This window comes from Dipodomys merriami, unplaced genomic scaffold (genome assembly GCF_024711535.1).
Source record: "Dipodomys merriami isolate MVZ:Mamm:240054 unplaced genomic scaffold, mDipMer1.0.p SCAF_45, whole genome shotgun sequence".
In the NCBI taxonomy this organism is placed as follows: domain Eukaryota; kingdom Metazoa; phylum Chordata; class Mammalia; order Rodentia; family Heteromyidae; genus Dipodomys; species Dipodomys merriami.
Genome location: NW_027206013.1, coordinates 3,545,244 through 3,568,644, shown reverse-complemented (window position 1 = coordinate 3,568,644; position 23,401 = coordinate 3,545,244). Strand labels below are relative to the sequence as shown.

At 49.6% G+C, this 23,401-nt stretch overlaps 2 protein-coding genes across 2 annotated transcripts in view; one reads left to right on the top strand and one right to left on the bottom strand.

The window, feature by feature from the left end:
• The first annotated feature begins 6,106 nt into the window (after window positions 1–6,106).
• Window positions 6,107–12,734, top strand: LOC138808321 (protein DGCR6). Its single transcript, XM_069994383.1, has 5 exons — window positions 6,107–6,300; window positions 6,386–6,546; window positions 10,838–10,938; window positions 11,534–11,674; window positions 12,209–12,734. Exons 1-5 carry the CDS (start codon window positions 6,191–6,193, stop codon window positions 12,290–12,292), a joined length of 597 nt encoding a protein of 198 aa, XP_069850484.1. The 5' UTR covers window positions 6,107–6,190; the 3' UTR covers window positions 12,293–12,734.
• A 586-nt stretch (window positions 12,735–13,320) lies between these two features.
• Prodh (proline dehydrogenase 1) overlaps window positions 13,321–23,401 on the bottom strand; it is a 28,031-nt gene continuing 17,950 nt past the window's right edge. The window contains exons 4-14 of the mRNA XM_069994381.1: window positions 23,203–23,352; window positions 22,196–22,260; window positions 21,902–22,018; window positions 21,178–21,257; window positions 20,291–20,372; window positions 18,064–18,156; window positions 17,812–17,958; window positions 17,229–17,404; window positions 15,908–16,006; window positions 14,047–14,135; window positions 13,321–13,962 (exon numbers count right to left, since the gene is read on the bottom strand). Of these exons, the coding sequence (XP_069850482.1) occupies window positions 13,775–13,962; window positions 14,047–14,135; window positions 15,908–16,006; window positions 17,229–17,404; window positions 17,812–17,958; window positions 18,064–18,156; window positions 20,291–20,372; window positions 21,178–21,257; window positions 21,902–22,018; window positions 22,196–22,260; window positions 23,203–23,352 (1,286 nt within the window). The 3' untranslated portion in view covers window positions 13,321–13,774. The remainder of the gene's footprint in view (window positions 13,963–14,046; window positions 14,136–15,907; window positions 16,007–17,228; window positions 17,405–17,811; window positions 17,959–18,063; window positions 18,157–20,290; window positions 20,373–21,177; window positions 21,258–21,901; window positions 22,019–22,195; window positions 22,261–23,202; window positions 23,353–23,401) is intronic.

Sequence of the window (23,401 nt, the reverse complement as noted above, 5' to 3'; positions counted from 1 at the left end):
GGTCTGGGTTAGCTTTTTCACTCAAGACTAGTGCTCTACTGTAAAGCCGAATTTGGAAATCCTTACCCAAAAGACCACCAGAGACCGTCACCAATGTAAAAGCAAAGGAGTCTTTATTGCAAGCTTGAGCTTGGTTCCCCCCCCCTCCCCCCCCCCCCCCCCCCCCCCCCGCGTACATGGCAGCAGCCCATGACGCTGAGAGGCCCCGAGCCCATGGTCACAGCACTTTTTATACATGTTTTAGGGAAGGCAGGGGCTTTGCATACATCATAACTTCTTGTAACAAATGACTATAAACTGCGGGAAAAATCATAAAACAATTCTACAGTATGATTGGCGCACTACAAAGCGGGAAAAGACCAGAAACAAGTTGTTGGTTAGATCAAGGGGGCTGACGTACTTTAAACTGGTTGGCTTGCACCACAGGGGAGTCTCAAGAGGATAGGTGCTAAACTGCAGGGTGTCTGCTTTAGATAATGGTCACCAGACCCCAAGAGGGGCAGTTCTGGAATTTCAGATACCTTGACATACTGTCTTGAGAAAACACCATCTGTGGTTCCGAGAATTGTTTGTGCAAAGCATGCTGTCCTAATTCCTAGCATTGGGGCTGAAGTGGATCAAGGGTTAAGTTGCAGAACTGAGATGGGGGTCGTAAGTGAAATGGAGTTGCTTAGTTCCTCACTACCGTTTGAGCCACAGTTCTACTCTGTCGTTTTGCTGGTTAATTGGAGGTAAAAGTCTCACAAACTTTCCTGCCTGAGCTGGCTTCAAACTGTGATCCTCAGATCTCAGCCTCTGGAGTAACTAGGGAGTCAGATGTGAGCCACTAGTGCCAAGCTAGGAAGACTTTTAAACAGACATTTAAAGCTTCATCAAAATCTGCCCAGCAGTTACTTTGGGGCAGTTATTTAAAGTAGGTTAGTAAAGTAACAAAAGAGCACTTTTTTATATTATATGTACAAATTGCTTTTCCAGATTTCTTCACTTTAATTTCTAAGTCTTAAGTCACCCAGTTCTTGCAGTCATAACTCAAGGGTTTACTGTGGTCCCAAGAGAATGGGAAAGACTGTAACCAGGATTGATCTAGATAAGAAGATGGTTAGGTAGATAGGTAGGTGGAGAAGTAGATGGATAGATGACAGAAGATAGATGATAGATGATAGGTGATAGATAGATAGATAGATAGATAGATAGATAGATAGATAGATAGATAGATAGATACATACATACATACATACATACATACATACATATATACATACATAGCAGGCAGGCACAGCAGAAGGGAATGCAATTTTAGAAGTGCATGCCTTTGAGAAACAGCATAAACCAGGTGCTGATGGCTCACACCTGCACCTAGCTGCTCAGGAGGCTGAGATCTGAGAGTGTTGCTGTTCAAAGCCAGCCAGGACAGAAAAGTCTATGAGACTTTTTTTTTTTTTTTTTTTTGCTATCTGCTTCAGTTTTATTAGAAAAAATAAAGAACACTCAAGCAAGGTCTACAATCATCGGTCCATTAAGAATGACTTACAAGTACACGAGGCAGTAAAATAAAATACAAACTATGTATCTATCTGGGATAATTCTATTTGGCTATCTTATAACAAACCCCAAACTGAACAGAACAAAGGAGATTGCGAATTCCTTCGCAGATACAGGGGGGAAAGCAAGTCATGAAGTGCCTAAGCAGGGAGGAGAGGAGGAAAGAAAAAAAAATGTAAGAAAATGCACTGCTTTTCTCTTTCAAAACCAGAGTCCTGCCCAGCCTCCGCAGGCCACAGGCCACGCGAGGCCACATGAGAGGCCACGAGAGGCTGTGCAGAAGGGCTAAGACCAGTGCGGCCTCCCCTCTACCTCCTTTTACTACTCACTTCGTGGACAGAACGCTTCACACACTGCCAACCCACGTGAGACTCTTGTCTCTTATTAACACCAAAAAGCCAGAAGTGGAGCTGTGGCTCAGGTAGTATGGTACCAGACTTGAACAAAAAAAGCTAAGAGACAGGTCCTGAGTTCAAGGACCAGTACTGACACATACACACAAAATTACGTATATGCCCTTTTCAAATAATGGCTGAGTCTACAGAATGCAGAAGCATCATAATGAACCCACTACTTTCCCAAACTGACTTTTCCTTTTCTTTACTCAATTGCTAAATGCAGTCTTTTAATTTATGACTTAACAATGCAGAGTTGTATCCTCAAGTCAACACATATATTTAACATCTTGGTCTAAGCGTATGCATGTGTGCCTATATACAGCTGAAATACATTACAGGGTATGGAATAACAGATGCTAGAGACAAAAATTGCTTTATTATTTTTAGACTGGATCATACTATACAGCCCAAACTAACATCTAACTCACTATATAGCACAAGCTGGCCTTGAATTCAAGATCTTCTGTCTCCATCTCCCAAGTGCTAGGATTATAGATGTGTACCACACACACACACACACACACACACACACACACACACACACACACACACACAGAGTTTGAGGCCAGCCAGACAAAACAGTTACTGAGAAGACTCAACAAAAGAGTTGGGTTCATGGAGGTGGTGCGCCTGTAATTCCAGCTATAGGCAAGGCATAAGAAGATCACAATTTAAGGCTGACTCCAGGCAAAATTAAATAAAACAAAAAGGCTGTGTGTAGGGTTCAATTGGAAGTGCCTACCTAACAAACGCAAGTCCCTGAGTTCAAGCACCAGTACTGTCCAAAAGAGTGGCTATGAGTGCGTGTGTGTGTGTGTGTGTGTGTGTGTGTGTGTGTGTGTGTGTGTGTGTGTGTGTATTGGTACTGGGGCTTGAACTAAGGGCCTGGGCATTGTCTTTAGCTTTTTAGCTCAAGTCTTGCTCTACCATGTCTGGCTTTTTGGTGGTTAATTGGAGATAAGAATCTCATGGACTTGCTGCCCGAGCTGGTTTTGAACCACAATACCCAAGATCTCAGCATCTTTGTAGCTAGAATTATGGATGTGAGCCACTGGTGCCCAGCAGGTGCTGGCTTTTCAAAGCTACACACTGCTTTAACCAGTTGTGTAGAAGGGAAAGACCACCAGGGAGGACCACACAAACATGAGTATAGCCAAAAGGAAGTCTTTATTACCATCCAGGACTACACTGGGTGTACAAAAAAGTACAGTGTCCAGTCTGGTCTCATGCCCCACCCCCTTTTTTGTTGCTCAAGGGGCTTGAACTCTGGGCCTGGCCACTGTCCCTCAGCTCTTCAGCCTTCTACCACTTGAGCCATAGCCCACTTCTGGTTTTCTGGTGGCTAATTGGAGTTAAGAGTCTCAAGGACTTTCCTGCCCAGGCTGGCTTTAAACCGAGATTCTCAGATCTCAGCCTCCTGAGTAGCTAGCATTATAGGCATGAGCCACCGGCACCCTGCTCATGGCCCCTTTTAAGGCAGAAAGCCCAATCCATCCCCCATTAGCTCAGGGGAGGAAAGTAACTAATGGTTCTTCCTTGCAGGTACAATCCAAGCATGAAGTAACAGAAGCTAAAATACTATTGTAAGCAAGAATGAGCAGGCTAAAACAATGCTGTAAGCAATCATAAATGGGGTAACCTGACAGTTACCATGGCATTTCTAGACTACTATGATCATTTTTATAACTCATTAATATGATCATTTCCACAACCTGTTACTAAGATTGCTATCTAGAAACAGAAAGAGACAAAGGCTACATCTATTTTTAAATGTCAAACTATGAGGAACTAGTCTCATAGGTGGGGGTGCAGCCCTCTTAGATGGCAGAAAAAACAAAATAGAGTTATGGAAGCTAAAAGTAAACTCTAATCTGGTGAAATTTTATAAGCCTTATTACAGTTGCATGTGTACACAATCAAAGTCTTCTCACCACATCAAAACAGGATGGCCCCTCTGATCTGACACAATGATAAAGTCTCTTTGTTCTTGGTTGCTTCATCATAGGATATTATCTTCTGGCCATTTCTCATACCTTTGTCAATATAAATTTCTGGAATATTCTCTCAAAGTAGCTTCCTTCCACTGAAGCTTTTACACCTATCTTTGGGACAGATGGGTTTTTCATAGCCCTGGTACTCCATTGTGTATAGACTTAATTTGATGATTTAAAAAAAATATGATTAGCTGACACTATTTGGCCTGGAGGCATAGCTTATCAGTAGATTGCCTGCATAACAAGCACAAAGTCCTTAGTTCAAACTCCAGTGCAACAACAACAAAAAATTAGCTCACATTAGTGGGGTGGGGGTGGGGGTCATTGTTACATCTACTCATGCTTACAATGAATTCCAATCAATCTCATTCCCTCTACCACTTTTGTGATAGACAATTTCAACAGGTTTCACAGTTTCATTTTTATAGCTATAAAAATCTGTTTCAAGCTGGGTGTCAGTGCTCATGCCTGTAATTCTTGCTACTCAAGAAGCTGAGCTGTGAGGTTCAAGGTTCAAAGCCAGCTGGGACAGAAAAGTCCTGGTGACTCTTATCTCCAATTTACCATTCAATAAGCAGAAGTGGCCCTGTGGCTCCCAGTGGTAGGGCAGTAGCCTTGAGCAAGAGCTCAGGGACAGCACCCAGGTTCTGAGTTCAAACTCCACAGGGAAAAAAATTGTTTCAACCCATATTTAGCCTACTTCATCCTCCTTGGTAGCCCAACTCCCTCTGAATAATATCCATCCTTTGACAAGGGTCTCTGTCTCTCTTTACAACCCCCATCCCTCTATTGGATAACAGCTTTCAACCTCATGGATGGTGAGTCTGCTCACTTGTGGGAGACTTTGGACCAAGCCTTGCTGACAGATAAGGAAGAATAGAGATAAGGCAGGCTTACACTGCAGGGCTGAGTCTTGAGTATAGTCTTCAAGTCTTTTGTCTTCCTTCTCTATGAAAGATGTCTTAGCTCCAGAAGCCTGATAAAGGCCCTTGATAAAGGTGCCTGGGTTAGGAAGGCAAGCGTGGGTGAGCAGTTTTGATGGCCATTGGGGCATTGATTTATAGCTTACTTTTTGTTCTGTGTAAAAGTTCGTGTCATCTCTTCCACAAGGGAAGGAGGGATCCAGGATAACCCAAATCCACATTTCCGGGGACAAGGCTGTTAGTATTATGCTCACCTTTGGTCCTCAGCTCCACCCACACCTGGGCCCCCTCCCATTCCTGGAGTTCCAGCCATACAGCTGGCCCCTCCCTCTCTCTGCCCAGACCCACCGGAACTCCCATTTACCTCACTTCCTTTCCCCTCAGACCCTCCTGCTACCTGGATGAGGACGGAGGTCATGCGCTCCCTCTTGGAGGAAATATGGCTCCTGTAATAAACCTTATAATAATCTTTCTCCTGTACCTGCTTGCCTCTGCATGGACCCCTGGAATGGATGTGTGGGATCCTTCTCTTACAATGGTCATTCATACTTGCTCTTGTTTCACTTGGAGCAGACCTGGCTTCACTGTGGTTTCTTTTGGTTGCACTGGGATTTGAACTCAGAGCCTCAAGCCTGCTCTCATTGCTGGCTAAGCTGCTGCTCTACCACTTCAGCCACCCTTTCTGCCCGGCTTTTTGCTATTTTGGAGACGTAGTCTCACACTTTCCTGCCCGGGCTGGCTTCGAACCAGGATCCTCCGACCTCAGCCTGTTGGGTGGCTAGGATGGCAGGCGTGAGCCACTGGCGCCTGGCCAGAACTGTGTTTGTGCAGCTCCACTGGGACTGTCACAGCCTAAAATCACCAGGGAGCTGGGGGAAATGCAGCTGCAAACACAACCCCAGAGCCGCCACGCTTCCAGGTCCCAGATGGCGCGCGCGGCGCCCGCGGCTTCCGGCTCCTGGGACCCTGGGAACCGCGACCAGCGCACACAAGGTGTCCAGGCGCACGGGGGCGGGGCGTGGTCCGCGCAGACTCTATAACGGAAGGGACGAATCCTCAAAATATCACGATATCTAAACGCTGTTATTCTCGTCTCGGCCAGTCTCGAGGGCCGGACTGCAGGATCAGGGGCGTGGCTATGATATTCTCTAGGGAACCTGCGGGGTGGGGGCACAAGCCCCTTGAATGACGCAGGAGGCGGGGCACCACGAGCGCAGCGCGCTCGGGAGTGACGTAAAGGGGGAGTGACGCTAAGCGCCGCGCCGCGTCCAACCCTGACGTGAGGGGGCTGGGCCCGCGCCTCCGTGGGGAGCGGCTGGCCGACGCCGGCGCCATGGAGCGCTACGCCAGCGCCTTAGAGGAGTCCACGGACGGAACCCGGCAGCAGGAGCGGCACTACCAGCTGCTGTCGGCACTGCAGAGCCTGGTCAAGGAACTGCCCAGGTGCGCGGTCGCGGGCCGGGGAGAGCACCGGGGAACGGCTCGGGCTCCCGGCCCTCGCTCACCGTGCCCCTCTCTCTGCCCGCAGTTCATTTCAGCAGCGCCTGTCCTACACCACGCTCAGCGACCTGGCCCTGGCGCTCCTTGACGGGACCGTGTTCGAGATCGTGCAGGGGCTGCTGGAAATCCAGCACCTCACGGAGAAGAGCCTGTACAACCAGCGCCTGCGACTGCAGAACGAGCACCGAGGTGCGCGGGGGGCGGCGGGGCGACACACGCGCCTCCGCGCTCGGTCGGTCGGTGTCAACCCGCCCCAGGGAACGCTCCGTCTCTATGCTGCTGGGTATCCCTGGCCAGAGGCGCCGCAGGTGGACCAGATCAAGGGTGCCCAGCCTTCTGTAGTGATCTCAGTGAGCCGTGGGCCCCCTTGCTTTTTCATCCAGAAAACTTCCTGCTCGGTTTTTTGTTCGTGTCCGCCACAGACCCCTGTGGTAGCTGTGGACCACAGGTCCCTCTCGTTGGTTGAACGACTGTTGACAGCTCTGCAGCACCCGTTACGTTATGTTAGTCGTGGGCACCACACCTACTGCGCTTGTAATTTCCCAACACTTCCTTCCAACACCCTTAGCAACTCTGCGAGCTTCCTACTTGAGACACAGACTTAGCCCCTCCCATGGCTCCTCTGGGCTTGGAAGCCCCTTCCTCCAAGTTGTACTAGGCAACTACCTGTGCACCACCAAGATTTCCCCTTTTTGCTTATTTTATTTCCTCCAAATCTTTTCTTACAAATAGAGTGCATGCGCTTAGAAAGTTTAACAACAGTATAGTGAATACTCTTGTGCGCTCCACCTAGTTTCAGCAATTAATCATTTGCCTTCAGCATTTCTCAAGACCAGGATTTTCATCCCAGCACAGTTGACATTTTGACCTGGATAGTGTTTATGGTGAAACAATGTCTTGTGCATCACAGGGTGACAGTGGCACGTTCCCTAGTGGTGACAGTCAAACATGCTCCAGACAACCCTTGTGCATCAACCTTGGTTTAGGTTAAGTGCAAGTGCTCTAGAATAAAAATGCTCCACTATGCAAGCATGGTGAAGTATTCCTGACTTTCAGTTCATAGTCACATTTCCTAAGATGTTTGAAATTGTTATTTTATAATTAAGAATCCAGCCAAGTTCATGCACTGCATTTGATCATTGTTCTCTGTTCAATTGATCATTGTTCTCTGCTTCTAGAATTCTCTAAGAGTGGCATTGACCTTCCCCTCCCCACTCCCAGTATTGTGGTTTGAATTCAGAGTTTGCAAAGTAGGTGCTCTACCACTTGAGTCACACCCCAGTCCCATTTTTCTTTGTTTTGCCATCGGGTCTTGTGTTCTTGCCCAGGCTGTGTTATGCCAAGGTCGCAGGAATCCCCCCCCCCCCCAAGAAGACCACCGAGAGTCAGACTCTACAGCTGTTTTATTTAAACGGGCTGCAGCTTGGGCCTCGTCCTATACTCCGACACAGCGGAGCCTAGGAGGAGAGCCCTGAGCTAAGGATTTGCAGGTCTTATATAGGCACACAATCAACCAGGTGTTTTGATTAGCACCACGTGTTGCTTTGCTAGACAGAAACAAGCAACAAGTGGTGGTCACTGCCTCAAACTTTAACCTTTCAGCTGAAGACTTTGATCCTTGATCTCTGTCTCTCATGTAGCGAGATTATAGTTATGCATCATGATACCTAGTTGCATGCACTGGCTTTTTGGAGAATCCCGTGTATTCTACCTGTGAGTTTGTCCTAGTTTAAGATCTGTCAGCACACTAGGCTGTCATTTAACATGTTTCTCCACACCACTGTTTCCTGTAAATTGGATGGCAGGTGGAGGCTTGATTAGATGCCTAGTGAATGGGACAAAATTTCTCCTAAAGATGCAAGGTCCCTTCCTTATGAGAGCAGGTAATGTCCAACTTGAACTTGGTGTTTTCAATCAGAAATGGATTTTCTTGAGTCCTTTTTCTGCATCTGTTGAGATAAACCAGGTGGTTTGTTACTAGAATGAGTTGCATTGATTTCTGAATTCCTGAAATGAACCGTGTGGTGGGGATAAATCCTGCTTAGTAACAATGTATTTTCATTTATATATATGATATGATTTATGAAAATCTTAAGAATCTTTGCCTCTGTTCATGATGACATTGGTTTATCATTTTATTGTAATATTTTTGGCTTGTATGGGTATATAGTTTTCTGGAGGAGTTTATGGTATGGAATTGATATTACTTCCTCCATAGATATTTAGGAAATTGTGGTTTGTTTTGCCAGTGCTGAGGGTAGATCTCAGAACCTCATGCTCCTGCTTAGCTTTTTACTTACTGCTGCTGCTCTACCACCTGAGCCACACCTCCTCTTCAAGCATTTTGCTGATTAGAGATAAGAGTCTCAGGGATTGGTCTGCCCTCACTGGCTCCCAACTGTTTGATTCTCAAATCTCAGCCTGCAGAGTAAGTAGGCGTAGAGGTGTGAGCCACCAGCACCCACCTGTGCAATTGTGTTTTGTAAAAACATTTTGATCGAGGTGTAAGATGCATGTTGTTCACAAATCTAAAGTACATGCCTTATTTTTCTTTAATCTGAATACCCCAGGCTGACCTCAAACTCACAATTCCCCAACCTAAGAGTCCTAAGGACGCATGCATATACTATCATACCTGACTTGGCTTATTTTTCCTAATGCTCAAACTGCTCTATTGAGCCAGTGGGGAACTTCAGGCTGGCTGCTGGTACATCCCAGTGTTCTTCCAGCAGTCTTGTTTTCTGGTGCAGAAATGTGTTTGGATTCATTTTCCTTCTTTCTCTGTCTCAGTTCCAAATTGGCTATTTCTCCACGCAGTCCTTTTAGCAGGGAAGTTTTGAAGTAACTGTTTGGACCCCTTGCTGTTGGTCCTCTGGAAGTTATTGGGCCAGGAGCGAGGTGTGATCCCAGGTATCCAGGAAGAATAGGTAGGAGGATCATGGTCCAAAGCTTGCCCCAGGAAATTACTATAGTTAAAAAGGGCTGTCGGTATGGATCCAGCATAGAGCACCTGCCTAGCAAGCACAAGGCTGAGTTCAAGCCCAACACCACACACACACACACACACCTCCAAAAAAGGGGGGTGGGGGCAAAGTAAAAGGCTCAGGTCAAGTCAAGCTTTGGTAGGCTGGCAGTGTAGGCCTGTGCTGGTATTCTATCTGTCCTTCAGCAGAGTTAGCAGGCAGTAATTCTAACTAGCTATCTTTGCTTTCTTTGGGCATTAAGGCTAGGCCCCTTCTGAGCAGGCACTTAGTGTTGCTCTCTCCTTAGTGAGTTTGAGAGTTGATCTGGATTTGTGGCAGTGTTTGATCAATGGAGTGCAGATGACATCTCTCTGCCTCAACTCTTGCTCTACTTCCTGTGCACTTTAGACACTTAACTAGAGAGTCTACTTCTTGCCCCATTGTTCATGATGATGTCTTCTTGGATCTAGATTTCATATGTATTAGATGTGATAAATGCCATCATGGAGGTATGTATAGCCCTTATGTGAGTCTCTTCCCAGAAGTACAGTTTTAGGTTTTGAGTTTTCTTAAAACTTTTGTTAGGGTTTTTTTTTTTAACTGTATTTTTTTTTGTCTTTTCTTTTTTTGGTACTGGGGATCGAACCCAGGACGTTGCACTTGCTAGGCAAGTGCTTTGCCACTGAGCTACATCTCAGCCCTTTCTTAAAACTTTTGAGGAACATGTAGTTGATACCTAAACCAGTAAGGTGTAGGCATTTACTGACTACATGATAGTTTCTTTCTAGCCCATGCTTACTCTCAGAGTGGACAATTTGCACGGGTCTGTGGTGATCTGTACCCTTTTCTGGAGCAACATAGACTCCCTAGCATAGAATCTACGATGGCTCATAGGTTCAATTAGGCTTACCCCTGAGGCCTCTCACCATCTCCTTCCCCTGCCTGCTGTGTGGGGACTGGACACGGTCAAAAGGGAGGGGGCAGCTCTGCCTCTAAGGATGGAGTGACCCAGCCACACTGCTGCCAAGCCGTCAGTGACTTGTCCTCATCCCCTCCTTTTCTAGGCCTCTGCCTCTTGAACACCAGTGGGTGTGCCACAGATTCTAGTGTTCCTGGGACTGTGCCATCTAAGCCCAGAAGCCCCAAGGACTCAATCACCAGCTACCACCCCTACCTGCCTGTGATCTTCTGGGCTGCAGCTCTGGACTCACTCCCATGCTAGCCTTCCTTGATTCTCTTTCCTTAGTACCCTCCACCTCTGGAGTTCTAGAGATGGAGATGCAGGAAGATGCTGGACACCCTGCCCTGATTAAGGGCAGAACGGGGATACCCAAAGCTCCCCCTACCCCCACCTTCCCAGTACAGGGCTTAGGCAGAGTGGAATCTTTAAGTGGGTCTTCACATCTACCTCTTGGGAGGGTGGGCAGTAATATCCTGAGTCTCCTCTTCACCTTGCTTTGAGGCTGCTCCATTTGCCCCAATGCCTGCTATTGCTGATGGCCCCCATCCTTTCCCAGTGCTCAGGCAGGCAATGCGACAGAAACATCTGGAAGCCCAGCAATCCTGCCGGCCCCACAACCTGCCTGTGCTCCAGGCAGCTCAGCAGCGAGAACTGGAGGTAGGAGGGCTGGGGCATGATGGCTGGGTCTGGCTCTTTCCTGTGGGTACCTCCTGACTGTGAAAAGGACTTGGGGTAGCTCTGAAGCCGCTGGCTGTTCCTGGCCTCAACCTAGTGACACTAGCACATGACTTTTCTCTAGGGCTGGGGTGTCACTTCTCTGTGAAACGATAGGCCCTCTGTGAGCCCCAGTGGCTCATTGTGAGCTGAGGTCTACACAGCAGGTGCTGAATGGGTGAGGAGGAGGGGGTCACTGTGCCCTGGTGGCTTCAAGCACATAAGAGTGCAAAGGTGGAATGGTAGTGCTAGCCAAGAAGGGGCCCAGTTTCCTTCCAAGATGCTCAGTCAGCTGGAGACCCACATACAATCAACAAACCACGGGAGTGGGAATGAGAATGGCTAGAGATGTGTGGCAGGCCCCAAGGTAGCCCCCAAATTGGGTTGTTGTAAAACCTCTTGAGGCCTTATGCAGGCAGAAAAGGAAGAGGCCTGGGAGTGGTCCTGGAGCTATTGCTATTGATAGGCAAGGTAACCAGGAGTTTGAGGCAGGCAGGAAGCTGAGCTTGCAGCCATCCTTACTTCTTGCCTGCTGCAGGCAGTGGAGCATCGGATCCGAGAGGAGCAGCAGGCCATGGACCGGAAGATTGTCCTGGAGCTGGACCGGAAAGTAGCTGATCAGCAGAGCACATTGGAGAAGGCAGGGGTAGCTGGCTTCTATGTGACCACCAATCCTCAGGTCAGTGCCCAGGCCTGTTCTGCTTACAGCCTGTCTAGAGTTTGGTGTTGCTGGTTTGGAGGGTAGCAGATTGTTTCCTAAAGGTATGGTCTTGATTTGTAGCCCAGGCTTTCTATCTTCCTACCTCAGCCTCCCTATTGCTGGAATTACAGGCATGTGTCATCATCATGCCTAGCAATCTGGCAGTCTGTTTTTACCACTGATCACTGATGAATGAGGCTCAGAGTCAGTGGTAGATAAGTGTGAGATAGAAGGATGGCTCCAGGGAGGATAGAGGCCAGTCCCACCAGCCACCTTCCCTAGACCTGCTGCGTCCCACAAGGCCTTCATCTGCTCCCTTCCTGCACACCACACTTGAGTGTGCCATTCTGAGACTCAGTCCTGTTGAGGAAAGAGGCCATGGCCAGCCTCCACTGAGAAGTGAAGCCTGACTTTGCTGGGCACCTCTAGAACCTACTGGAATTGCTTTTTTAACCACTTATAAAAGGACACCAGGTGGCAGCCTGATCCCCATGGGTCCCATTTGTTCCCTAGGAGCTGACACTGCAGATGAACCTGTTGGAACTCATCCGGAAACTGCAGCAGAGGGGTTGTCAGACGGGGAAGGCAGTTCTGTGACCAGGTAGAGTCCCTGCTGGCTACCATTGCCAGTATGGCTAGGAATACAGCCTTGCCTACTGTCATCAGAAAGCCAAGCAGAGCTTGTCTTCCTGAATTTCAGTCACTGACTTCTCAGCACCCAGCAGTAGGCACCTGAGGAGAGGCCAGGTGGCCTCTGGTTTTAAGTTTTGTTTTGTTTTGCTTAAGCACTGGGACTACACCATAAAGAAAAGTGAGGCCCAGCCTAGCAGCTGACTGACTGCTCAAAGGCCAGGTGGAAAGCTGGACTGTTGGCTAGCACCTTGTACTCTGGGCATCTCCCAACCTCCCCTAAGCTCCAGGTCCTGGGCTGCTTCTGATCTCGGCCCCTGTCTTGAGAATTGTGGCCCCCAAGTGGGAGAGGCTGCAAGGTTCAGGTCCTGTGTGTCCCTGAGAAATAAAGATAGCTACTTGTACCACACGTGTCTGGTTTCTGTTCTAACTAGAGCTCACATAAGACCCTTTCCCCATAGGGCCTTCTCCACTCTGTTGGAGCCAGCAGACTGGCTCCCTACCTGATGCAGCCACATGGTGCGAGACCTCAGCTGGGGCTCCCTTGCTTCTAAGATGCCTAGTCTCCCACCTTTTCCCCTGCATAGTCTCTGTGAGCTTCCTGGCCTTCCCAGTACTTGCCCTGTCCCCAGGCACTGCATTACTATGTCTGTACAGGAGGCAGCAGGGGTGGAATGAGTGGGAGCACCTGCCACTGACCCAGTTGGTGGCCTATTGGAGCAGCAGGAAAGCTTGCTAGGTCACTAGGACTACCGGGTGAAGGTCATAGCATAGCAGGTGGGACTGAGGGAGGGAGGGTAGCCCAGCCCCACCCTGTTTGCTGGACTACAGCATCTGCCTGCTTTCTGTACTGGTTGTAGAGTCATCCATAGGTGGCTGGGTATCATGCAGCCAGTTAGAGGTGTTGCCTGCCTGGATTTCAGGTGGGGCTTCTCCATCCATGCCACTCCCTGTTTGCTGCTCAAGCAAACAGCAAGTGAGGACACCAGCTAGAGTTGAGGCTCTTAGCTGCACCGTAGTGATTTATTGACCAGACAGACTTTCCAGTTGGGCCACTGCCCACCTGTGGGGCACAGAGTGCCTGGGTTGGACCTTGGCAGAAGGCGAGTCCTGCAGGTCCAAGGCCATGACAGGCAGCAGAGGTGGGGCCCAGAGTTGACTATGAAAAGGCAGCTCCTTCACAGTTCCTAACAGTCCTAGCAGGAATCAGATTCCACCCATGCCTCATGGCCGGCTTCCAGGCAGGGGGGTGGGCACCAAGGGCACCAGGCACTATCTTCAGCAGGTCTCAAAGACAGATGTAAAAAGATGAATCCTGTGAGGCTGGGTGGGTGGCACCTGTGGCAGTGGCCTGAGGATCCCCCAGGGCTACCCCAAACCCTTCCTAGGGCTTAGGTCCTTGGGAGGTAATAGCAGAAGGTGTGGTAGTAGCTCAGAAGGCAGTGGCAGCTAGGCTGGGCGGTACAAGAGGCTGCCAGTAAAGAGTCGCCGCTTCAGCTCCTGCCAGAGCAGCTGCCGCTCCCGCTGGGCACCCTTCATGATGCCGCTGTTCTCCAGGGCTCGGCGAGACAGGTAAGGTAGTACCTCCATCACAGGGCCATAGGGCACGTACTTGTACACAGAGAAGCCTGCCTGGCCTGCACACAGGATGCATGCAACTAAGTCCTCCCACCCCCCACCAAGGCATTCCTACCCCACCCCACCCAGGAGACCTGGCTCACCCAGTGGGAAGCTGATTTGGTCACACATGCCCAGAAGCTGTCCGAAATACACCTGGTGGTCAGCAGGATGCAGGCCTAGTTCCTCCATCCTGTGAAAGGAGGAGCCAGGCAGGTGAGCACTGATCTCAGGACACTCTCCCCAAGGCACTTCACAGCCCCCATCTTAGCTCTGACATCTTGTGCTACAGCCTGATCCCACGGCCCTACACTCCAGCTGTGTCTCCTGAGGGATGGGACAACCAGCTCTCCTACAGCAGGACTTGTCTGTTCTCTTAGGCCTGTACTCATGGCCTACAGACCTCCCTCATTCCACTTTTCCTTGCCCTTTATTACTGCCTTTCCCATACATTCTTTGTTTTTTAACCTGGCTAGAAAACTGGAAAACTTAAAAGTACAGCAGTGGCTCACATTGTATTTCTATTAGCATTGTTTAGAAGGTGGGAGGACATTGTTTAGAAGGTGGGAGGGGTCTGGTAGCCTTTCCTGTCTTCATGATACCACTTATGGGACCTATTCACACTTCCAGGTGTAAAACACCTGTGTGTTGATGACTGCTATGCTTTCCCCTGTGTCCAGGGGTCCAGACTTAGTACCTGCACTCCAGGCACCCCTTGGGGTATGGCCAGCTGAGACCTTCTCTCCCTACCTCATTCCCAATCACCATCGCAGGGTCCCCAGAGAATCCAGAACTGCTCAGCTAATTTGTACCACAGGTCCTTCTCTCCCTGGGCTGGGTTCCAATGTGAAGTCTCAGGTAATTGTGTAGGGAGGGCTCCTGCCCTTCCCCTGCTAGAGTTGCTTTCCTCCAGTTAATTAGTCAGGGTCAAAAGGGGCACTCCCGTGATGTCTAGCCGTGAAAACACCTCCCCTGGCCAGCCCCGCAGTTCCACGCTCCTTCAGGAGGCCCTACCAAGTATCTGGATGTTAGACATGAACTTGGGACTGTTCCACTGTGGGCTGGATCCCCCGCCTGCCTCTTAGGAGGGTGAGAGCCAGCAGGTTTCTGCCCAGGCTCCACCAGGCATTTGATGATTCCAAACTCTGGGGAGATGGGGACCAAGAAAAGGGGGAAATGAGAGCCCTGGTACAGGTGCTGTTGGGGCTGAGGTGTGAACTATGGGAAAGTAACGAAAATACTGGAGTGTGAAGAAATTTACTCCACCTATTTCTCTACTTATTTGAATTCTACAAGTTGTGCTCCATGGGATAACAAAGAGAAAACAGACTATATTAAATTTCAAGTACAGTTTAAAATGTTCAAGAAAGCTGTCTATAGGTGGCCCACTAGAGAACCTTCTGAGCGAGGGATACTATATTTAACAGGCTGGACATTTCAATGAGCTATTTAAATCACCTTGCAAAATTTATTTTTTTGAATAGAATTTCAAAACTTTAATAAGTTGGAGGGTTGTTTGTTTGCTTTTGTCAGTCATGGGGCCTGAACTCAGGGCCTGGGTACTGTCCTTGAGCATTTTTGCTCAAGGCTAGCGATCTACCGCTTTGAGTAACAACACCACTTCCAGTTTTCTGGTGGGTAACTGGAGATGAGAGTCTCAAGGACTTTCCTGCCTGGGCTAGCTTCAAACCATGATCCTCATATCTCAGCCTCCTGAGTAGCTAGGATTACAGATGAGCCACTGGTACCTGGAAGTTGGGTATTCATTTTAAAAACTAAAGTTACTACAAATGCTGCTCTGCAGCATTAAGAATGCAATTTGGGCCTGGAGCCCAGGGGGTGCTATGAGCTGTGCCATTCATTCCAATGGCGCCTGGCGGATCTCCATGAGTTACTTGAGCCCTGGGCCACTACCAACTCATCCCAACCACAGAGACCCTGACAGCGGGGGCAGGCAGTGCTTACCTCTGTAGGGTGAAGCGCACTGTGTCCTCATTGTGTGATGCCACCATCACCTCAGCCTTGCCATTGTGCTTCAGCTCTTCCAGGACATAGTTGAGGCACCTGGGGAGAGTGCCACATGAGCCTGGCCCCCACGTCTGAACTGCCCACTCTTATCTCTCATTGTGGCCCTGCTAGGAAAGGAGACCCTATAGGCTCAGAACTATCCAGGATGCCCCCCACAATCAGGAGAAACAAGAACAGCACTTAGCCCTCCTCAAGACCTTATGAATACAAAGTACTAGCAACCAGGAAAATGAACAATAGCTGGGATGAGACCGTACACAGAGAACAAGCTGGGGCACAATGTTCCCTCATCAGACAATCCATCACTCCACAAGGGTGAGGTGGGCACCCCCCTCTCCCCACCTCCCCCCCTTGCTAGCTGCCTGGATCTGCAGCTTTGCTTCTGGAAAGGGACCCTACAATCCTGTCCTGACTCTGAGGAAATAAAGAGGGTCCCTGGAAGCTTTAGGTGGGTTGGGGACCCCTGTACACCAAGGAGAAGCAGTGTCACTATCATACATTCAGGACAGCAGGCTTGACAGTACCAATTCTGAACCAGCAATTGCATTTCTTGGCTCACACACAGAACCTGATGGCCTGAGTGGCTAATGAGGGACAGGATGTTCACCAAATTCCTACTGTAATAACAGGAAAGACCATAGAGCCTGGATGCATAACCTTGGTTGTCCCATGCTGGAAACAGTGCCACTCTCTATGCTGACATAGGAGATAGAAGGTTGAATGAGAAAAGGGGCAAAGAACAGGGTGTACAATGTAAATACTCATGGGGCTGATGTGCATGATACCACACATGTGCCCAGCAGGCTCCTAAAATGGGTGTTGCCAGGAAAAGGATATGGAGCCAGCAAGGAGACACCAGGATCCCTTTGAATTCACCATAAGCAGACATAACCTCTGAGAGGAAAAGCATGACATTGGACTGCTTGTGCTGCTCCAAAGATCCCTGAGCTAAACAGCAAACACAGTCGGGGCACAGCTGCTGCTCATCCACTGTGTGGGCCCCTGTCGGGGGCATGGGAGAGGCCAGGTGCTTAGTGCACATCAAAGGAGCCATCCAGGGGAAACTGAAGCCAATTCTATTCTTGAAAGTTATAATCCTTTTTGAAAAAGTGACATAAAATTAAGAGGAAATATGACTTATGCCTACATCTCCCACTCCCTGCCACCGAGCTTCAGCAGAATGGGGTCAGCACAATACCAGTGTCTCATGAGGTCTTGTTCCCAATCTACAAACACAGACATAGGCTGGCCAGCTCACCTGTGATACATGTCATTGGTGGCTTCATATGTGGGATTGATGGGATCCTCATAGCCGATCTCTGCTGCACGAGCACGTTCCTGGGCCATATATGCACCACGTACCAGCTTGGCCCCAAAACACCAGCCCTCACGGCGAGCCAGCTCTACATCTAGGGTTACATTGTCATAGGCATCCTGCAGGGGATGTGGACAGAAAGAAATGGCCATTCTTCAAGCTGAAGGCAAGTCAGGTGGCCTCCAAGAAAGCTGTTTCTTCTTGCCCTCACACTTGTCTAAAACCCATGGCTCAAAAGAGGTGCTTGGTGATAAGGGTCCCATAAGGCCTTGCTTCCTACTCTGAGCCAGTCACCTTGCCTTGGCCTCCTCTGTAAGGCAAGGTATGGCTGCTGAGTCAGGGCCTCTTTCCTGGACAGTAGGCCTAATCTGAGATTAGTGGCCTGCTCCTTCTTCCTGTCCTACCCACCTCGTCTCTTCTCAGGGCAGGGTCAGGTGGATGCTGCAGGGCACAGAAGAGGCCTTCTACCCCCAGTGCCCAGCAGATGGCCTGCAGTCTAGCCTAGAGGCCAGTGAGGAGGCCGTACCTTGAGGTAGCATTGATACGTGTTAAAGATGAGCGGCTTGTCCATGTTGAACCTGCGCTGCATTTCCAGGGCCAGGCGGCTGATGGCTGGCTGGAAGTAGGACTGTTCAGCATCCACCATGAGCCGCACACCCACCTCTGTGGCTCTCTGAAAGGAGAGTGTTTGTGGCTCCAATGACATAAGAATCCTCCCTCTTAGCAAGTCCCAGGGTCCTTGCCACATGGCCCCCACCCCAAACAGGGCAGTTCATACCTTAGCCAGCATATCCATCCTCTGCAACATCCTCGACATCTGCTGCTCCTCCTCCTCGGTGAGCCCTGACAGCAGGGGCTCCAACTGCCCTGTCTGAAAGCACAGCATGTAGTTAGGTCCCACATGGTAAGGCTATACTTAGCCCACTGGTGATACTCTGCCAGTATCCCAGGACCAAAGTGTCTTCCCTTCTAGGGCCAGTGTTATCTAGACACAATGACACGATGCCCTGTAACACTGAGGTCATTCATCTCCCTGTCCTACTGCAGGGCCTGACAGCAGCAGAAGGGAGCTTAGTGCTTATGCCAGCAGCCCCAGGCCTGAGCTGGGCCTGATCGATCCCAAGGTGTTTGCTTCCACAGCATCCCTTAGGGAGTCTTAGAAGGGCTCAGATGAGAACGGGGGTGGGTCTCTGAGGGAGAGCTGTGGGGTGGCTGCCACTACAGACTGATAGCTGAGATGGTGGGCCAGGCAGTTGGGTAGGTGGGCAGTTGGACTTGTGCCTGGAGAGAGCAGAAACTTTATGGTGTCAGGAGGGCCCATAAAGTGCTACCGCCTCTCACATACCTGATGGCATGGCTCAGGATGCTCCTGGCGTGCCAAGATGAGCCTGTCCCCCCAAAAGCCTTGTCCCATGGGACACAAATACTGCATTATTCCTGGCCACACATGCTTACATCTCACAGCTGGTGACCTTGAAGCAGAGCTGCCCTCACGGATTGTATATAGGTTAGTGGCTCAAAGTGTTGGGAGCTGGGCCCTGCATCGACTGGGGCAGGAAATTTCATGGAAGACTGGTATGCAGGACTTACTGTGTTCCCCTTCCTATCCTACTACAGTGTGACATCAAGATTCCTATTCCTAGCAGGGCATCAGTGGCTCATGCCGGTAATCCTAGCTACTCAGGAGGTTGAGATCTGAGGGTCATGGTTCAAAGCCAGCAAGGGCAGAAAAGTCCCCATGAGACTCATTCCAATTAACTACTCCAAAAAAAAAAAAAAAAAAAAAAAAGGAAGTGGTGTTATGGCTCAAGTGGTAGAGCACTAACTTTGAGAAAAAGAGCTCAGGGACAGTGTCCATGCCGTGAGTTCAAGCATCACACTGACAAAAAAAAGTCCCATTCTTTATCCCTTGGCAACTCACTTTGAACCACCCAACTGAACATGCTAGAATTAACACTGTGACTTTAGAGGCCAAGCTGCCTGGCCCTCACTTAAGGGAACACTCGCCCTTAGAATAGCCTTCATGTTGTAAGGAAATACAGCCAGCAGCTAGGACCTGTGGGTGAGGAACCTCTGTGACCACCTAGCCAACTACCTTAAATAAAAATGCACAGAGGACCCAAAAGAAAGCCACCTAGCTAAGCCCTGTCGATAGAACCACAACAAGAAATTGAATGACCCTTGCCAGTCAGGTACCAGTGGCCTATGCTTGTAATCATGGTTTCTCAGGAGATTTGAGGATCAAGGTTCCAAGCCAGCCTGGGCAAGAACATCCACGAGATTCATCTCCAATTAAAAAGCTGGAATTAGACCTGTGGCTCAAGTGAAGTAAGGAGGTCTGGTCTGGCTGGTGCCATATTGGCCACATAGGTGGATTGTAGGGTCTAGCATCTTGCCTTCATGCTGTGGGAAGGAACGCCCCCCTCCTGCCCCCCCCCCCCCATTACCTGCCTCCCAGGTAATGGGCGTGCCCAGACTCCTGGAGGCAGGGGCAGGCACTTGACGGACTGAATCTGTCAGTCCAGTGCCTGGGACTGGGAATTTCCTGAGGATCTTCCCCCTGTGCCAACCTATTTAGACCCGGACCAGCCTAAATGCCAGACACCATGCCATGTGTGTCTGTGATCATGTCCTGTGTCCTGTCTCCTGGCTCGTCTCCAGTCATCATGGCATCCCATTGGAGCTGAATTGCTTGTTGGCATTGCTTTTGTTATTTCTTTACCCTTTAGCATATTTGCTAGCTGTGTTATGTGTATTTGAGTGCTGCAGGCCTTTGTAACAACTGGTGGCCTGCAGCCTGTTAACTGTATAATAAAATAAAGACTCCAATATTCTTTATTTTAAAATGTGGCTTCTGGGATGATTCAGCTTACAACAATAGAGCACCAGCCTTGACTGAAAAAGCTAAAGGACTGCACCTAGGTCCTAAGAGACACATCATGAGCTGAATTCTCTTCCCAGCCCTGTGCCACGCTGAGCCAGGGCCTGAGGAAGGGGGATGCTACCTGTGTGTTGGGGACCACCAGGTGCTTGGAGAGCTGGGTTTTGCTGTCGATGAGGGCATTCCAATCCAGCAGATCCATGGTGCTAAGGAACAAAGTGAATAAACAGAGTTGGCAACGAGGAACTTCCTGGTCCCACCAGGTAGCTTTACCCTCAGGTGCTAAGGTTGCTTAAGGTGTCCCAGACACAAGCCAGCCCACTCCTCAAAAGAATGCTTCCCAAGTCAGCCACCACAAACCTTTCACTTTAAAAAATAAAATGCTGCTGGATGCTGGTGGCTCCCCCTGTAATCCTAACTACGAAGGAGGCTGAGATGTGAGGCTGAGCCCCATTACTGGCACATATAAAAAAAAAAAAAAAGAAAAAAATATTGTTCTCCATATAAAAAATTAATACTAAAACATGAACATTCTTGAGCTGGAGTGGCAGCTATAAAAATATGAGTGTGAATGCCAAGACTGGATCAGATTGAGCCAAACAAAGGTAGGAGATGAGGTAAGAGGTAGGGACAGCCACAGAGGGGCTGGGAAAACTGCAGCCCAGGGATGCTTGTCACTGTCAGTGACTCCACCTTAAGCCATCTCCCTGACTTGATGATCCCTAATCCTGAGGATGAAGCATGTGGCTCTGGTGCTTCATACAACAAAGGCTTTCTCTCAGGAGGGCTGTGTATGTCATCCTCACTCTCAGACCAAATAATTCTGTAAGAAGCCCTGTGTCCATGCTGCTGAGACCCAGTACCTCCCAGATACCCATCAGCCCCTGCTCAGTATCTCTCAAGGCACCACCGCAACCATCCCCAAACCCATTTTCTCCAGGGAGACTAGGATTAGGAGAAGCCACTGGAGCCTGGCTGGAATCATGGCTACATCTGGAGCTCAGCTCTTACCCAGACACTCCCAAGGTCTCTGGTGTGAACCAGTCTTCAATCTCAGCCCTGGATGCGATGCCCATCTTTGCCACACTTTCCTTGAAAAGTGAAAAGGTTGAGTCAGTGTTGTCTTCAGGCTGGGTTCAGTGCAACCTAAGTTTGTGTCCCTGCTTCATAGATGAACCTATTTCTGCCCTGCAGCTTCCTTACCTCCTGCTGGCATTTCCTGTCCTTGTTATTGTTAGAGTTTGAATAGGAAATATCACCCCACAGACTCATGGATTGAATACTTGGTTCCTAGTTGGTGGCACTATTTTTGGAGGCTGTAAAAACTTTAGGAGGTGGGGCTTAGCTGGAGGAAGTTGGTCACTGAGAGCAGGCTTTTAAAGGTGATACCTGCCCCATCCTTACTTGCTCTTTGCTTCCTGTCTGCCATGCTTCTCCACCGTGCCCTCCCTGCCATGATGGACTGCGCCCTCAGAAACCATTTTTCCTCCTTTTAATTTTATCATGGATTTGGTCACAGCAACAAGAAAATAACACAGTTGAGGAGTGGAGCCCATCCAGAGCCCTTCTTCCAACAGGACCATCTTTCTTCCCTCCTCCTCTTCAGCTGATCCCAGAAGTAGCAATAGGCCACATCCTAGGAAAGGCTCCAGGAGCCACTCTGGACCACTGTCCAATCAATTCCCAACCACCCTGGCTCCTCAAACCCCCAGGGAAGGGGAAAGAGCTGCCATACCTGCAGTGCCACCACCTCCAGCTTCGTGTCCATGGCAGCACGCCCTGCCTGACCTTGCTCAGCAGCCATTTGGTGAAAGAACCGTCTCCACTTGGTCAGCACATCAGAGAACTGCAGCTGGAAACACAGGCCTGAGGCCACTGTCTGTAGAGCATTCCCAGTACCCACAGAGACCATATTGCCTCCAGAGACCCTGAGGACAAACCCTGTGTCTGGGCACATCTACTGTCATCAAGACTCACAGAAAACCAAGGTCTTACAAAGCCTCTACAGATGGAAGGTGCCAATACTTACCAGAAATTGGGGTCTCCCCAGTGCAGTTAGCTTAATGGCTGCAAAGCCGTCATCACTGGCTCCACCTGTCAGAAGCCAAAGGATGAGCCATGGGGGTCCCTGATGAGGTGGATGCTTAAGTGGGAAAGGGAGACAACTTGCTTTCTGCCATTCCCTGCTCTCCAAAACTGATCCTGCAGCCAGGTGCCTAGCCACCCTTACCTATGGCTCTTCCTGAGACTTTGCCATAGAGGTAGAAAGTGGTGACTAGGAAAAGTTTGTGTTTGCCTGGTGCAGGAAGACAGCAAGAGAAGCAGCCAGTGAGACCTGCACAGCCCTGGCAGCCTCCCTGTCTTCCTCTCTATGAGTTAGCATAGCAGGCTTTCTGTGCGTGGGTTACAGGATACTGAAAGTCCAAGAACAGAGTGTGGACACAATCGGTGTTCATCTATGCTAATGGGCCCTTCCCCTTCTGTTTTCTCTCAGGGTGGGCAGGGGACAAACAGATGCCCCTCACCAAAAGGACTGGCTTAGTATTAGGGACCCTTCTAGCTTATTAGGCAGCTTCTTTTGAGCACCACACATGCCCTTTTAAAATATTCAGATGGTGTGGGACCTACTGCCACTAATAGCAAAGCTGCTGAGGACAGCATGGGGGCTGTGCTGGGATCTTGTCTGGAGCTCAGTGATCCCATGGCTAACCTTGCCCCAGCCCACACAGGCTATAACAGGGAGGGATCCCCTGACACAAAGGATATGGTACCAGCTATCTGGACTGGGTCTGGCTCCTAGAGTTGGGGATTCCAGTGCTTCACATCTGGGCACCATGCCCAGAAGAACAGGAACAGAGTGAGGAGAAGGAAGAGGGGGAAGAGTCCTTCCAGGAGGCAGCCAGGATCCTTAGGAAGGAGCTGGACATAGCATAAACCCAATGTGACCTGAGCCCAGCCCTTTCACCCCTAGCCTTCTGTACCCACTGGCAAGTCCAGATTGGGGCCTGGCAAGTGCAGCCAGCAGAGAGGCCCTACCTGATGCCTCAATGCAGCGCAGGAAAGTCTCCATGTGGCTGTCACACTTGGCTTCATTGGCATAGAAGTAGGTGCGGGCACTAATGACACCATCCCTGCGGTCTCCAAAGGCGCGGTGGGCCTGGTATTGCTTCTCCCTTTTATTTGTGCCTAGAAAGACAAACACACGGCTTAAGCACAGACACCAGCTCTGCTTGAG

Coding starts and splice junctions, on each gene's coding strand:
- LOC138808321 (XM_069994383.1), top strand. CDS start 6,191: ATGGAGCGCTACGCCAGCGCCTTAGAGGAGTCCACGGACGGAACCCGG. Junction 10,939..11,533: donor CTCAGCAGCGAGAACTGGAG/GTAGGAGGGCTG, acceptor TGCCTGCTGCAG/GCAGTGGAGCATCGGATCCG. Junction 11,675..12,208: donor ATGTGACCACCAATCCTCAG/GTCAGTGCCCAG, acceptor TTTGTTCCCTAG/GAGCTGACACTGCAGATGAA.